This window comes from Geospiza fortis, unplaced genomic scaffold (genome assembly GCF_000277835.1).
Source record: "Geospiza fortis unplaced genomic scaffold, GeoFor_1.0 scaffold3328, whole genome shotgun sequence".
Taxonomy (NCBI): Eukaryota; Metazoa; Chordata; class Aves; order Passeriformes; family Thraupidae; genus Geospiza; species Geospiza fortis.
The window spans coordinates 8941-10351 of record NW_005055295.1 but is presented as its reverse complement, the minus strand read 5'-3'; the positions used below and the strand labels follow the sequence as shown (position 1 = coordinate 10351).

Below are 1411 nucleotides of genomic sequence, written 5' to 3'. Positions count from 1 at the left end.
GAGGGGCCGGGGGGCTCCGGGACCCTCCGGGATCCCCCGGGACCCTCCCGGGCCCCCCTGACGCTCCTCCTGCAGAAGAACGAGGGGCAGCAGCCGCCCGAGTTCCGCTCGTTCGCTGTGGACCCGCAGATCACCTCGCTGGACGTGCTGCAGCACATCCTGGCCCGGGCCTTCGACCTGCAGGGGTGAGCGGGACCCCCTGGTTCCCCCCACTGGGCACACCTGGGACCCCCCAGAGCACCCAGGTGAGCTCACCTGTGTCCCCTCAGGAAGAAAAGCTTCGTTCTGAGCTTCGCAGTGCGGGACGGGCAGGGCCAGGACACCTTTGTGCCTCTGCTGAGCGATGGTGACCTGGCCAACGCCTTCAACTGCGCCAGGCCCACCCTGAGGCTGCGCCTGGACGTCAGGAACCCCCCTGACAGTGAGTGACACAGCTGGGACACACCTGGGGGCGTGGAGACACACCTGGGATACACCTGGGTGGGTGGGGACACATCTGAGATACACCTGGGATACACCTGGGTGGGTGGAGATGTATCTGGATGTGTGGAGACACATGTGGAACATACCTGAGATACAGCTGGGATACACCTGGGATATACCTGGGTGGGTGGAAATGTATGTGGGTGTGTGGAGACACATGTAGAACGCACCTGAGATACACTTGGGTGGGCAGAGGCACAGCTGGGATACACCTGGGATACCCCTGGGTGGGTGGGGACACATCTGAGATACACCTGGGTGGGTGGGGACACATCTGAGATACACCTGGGTGGGTGGAGATGTATCTGGGTGTGTGGAGACACATGTAGAACGCACCTGAGATACACCTGGGTGGATGGAGACACAGCTGGGATACACTTGGGTGGGTGGGGACACATCTGAGATACACCTGGGTGGGTGGAGATGTATCTGGGTGTGTGGAGACACATGTGGAACACACCTGACATACACCTGGGTGGGTGGAGATATAGTTGGGATACACCTGGGATACACCTGGGTGGGTGGAGACACACATGGAACACACCTGGGACACCCACAGCCACACCTGAGACACACCCAGATGGGAGAAATCGCCTGGGACATACCTATGGTACATCTAGGGCACACCTGGGTGGTGGGGACATACCTGGAGTAAACCTGAGCCACACCTGGGGTAGTCACAGGTTTACCTGGGGTAGTCACAGGCTTACCTGGGCACACCTGGGCACAGGGGGACACACCTGGGTGTGACAGGACACATCTGGGGACACACACTGGGGACACTTGGTGGCCTGGGCTGGGTGTCAGGAGGCTCTGGGTACCTGGGGGCGCTCAGGTGTGCGAGGTGGGGCTCCCAGGGCTCTCAGGTACCTGTGGCTCAGGTGTGCTGTCGCCAGGCCCGCTGCTGGAGGACTGGGATCATCAGCCC

At 61.4% G+C, this 1411-nt stretch overlaps 1 protein-coding gene across 1 annotated transcript in view; it reads left to right on the top strand.

Annotated features, from left to right (window-relative positions):
- Window positions 1–1411, top strand: part of LOC106632154 (uncharacterized protein DDB_G0290685-like) — a 7444-nt gene that overhangs the window by 461 nt on the left and 5572 nt on the right. Inside the window, exons 2-4 of the mRNA XM_031065791.1 lie at window positions 4–185; window positions 270–421; window positions 1380–1407. Coding sequence (XP_030921651.1) covers window positions 4–185; window positions 270–421; window positions 1380–1407 — 362 coding nt within the window. The remainder of the gene's footprint in view (window positions 1–3; window positions 186–269; window positions 422–1379; window positions 1408–1411) is intronic.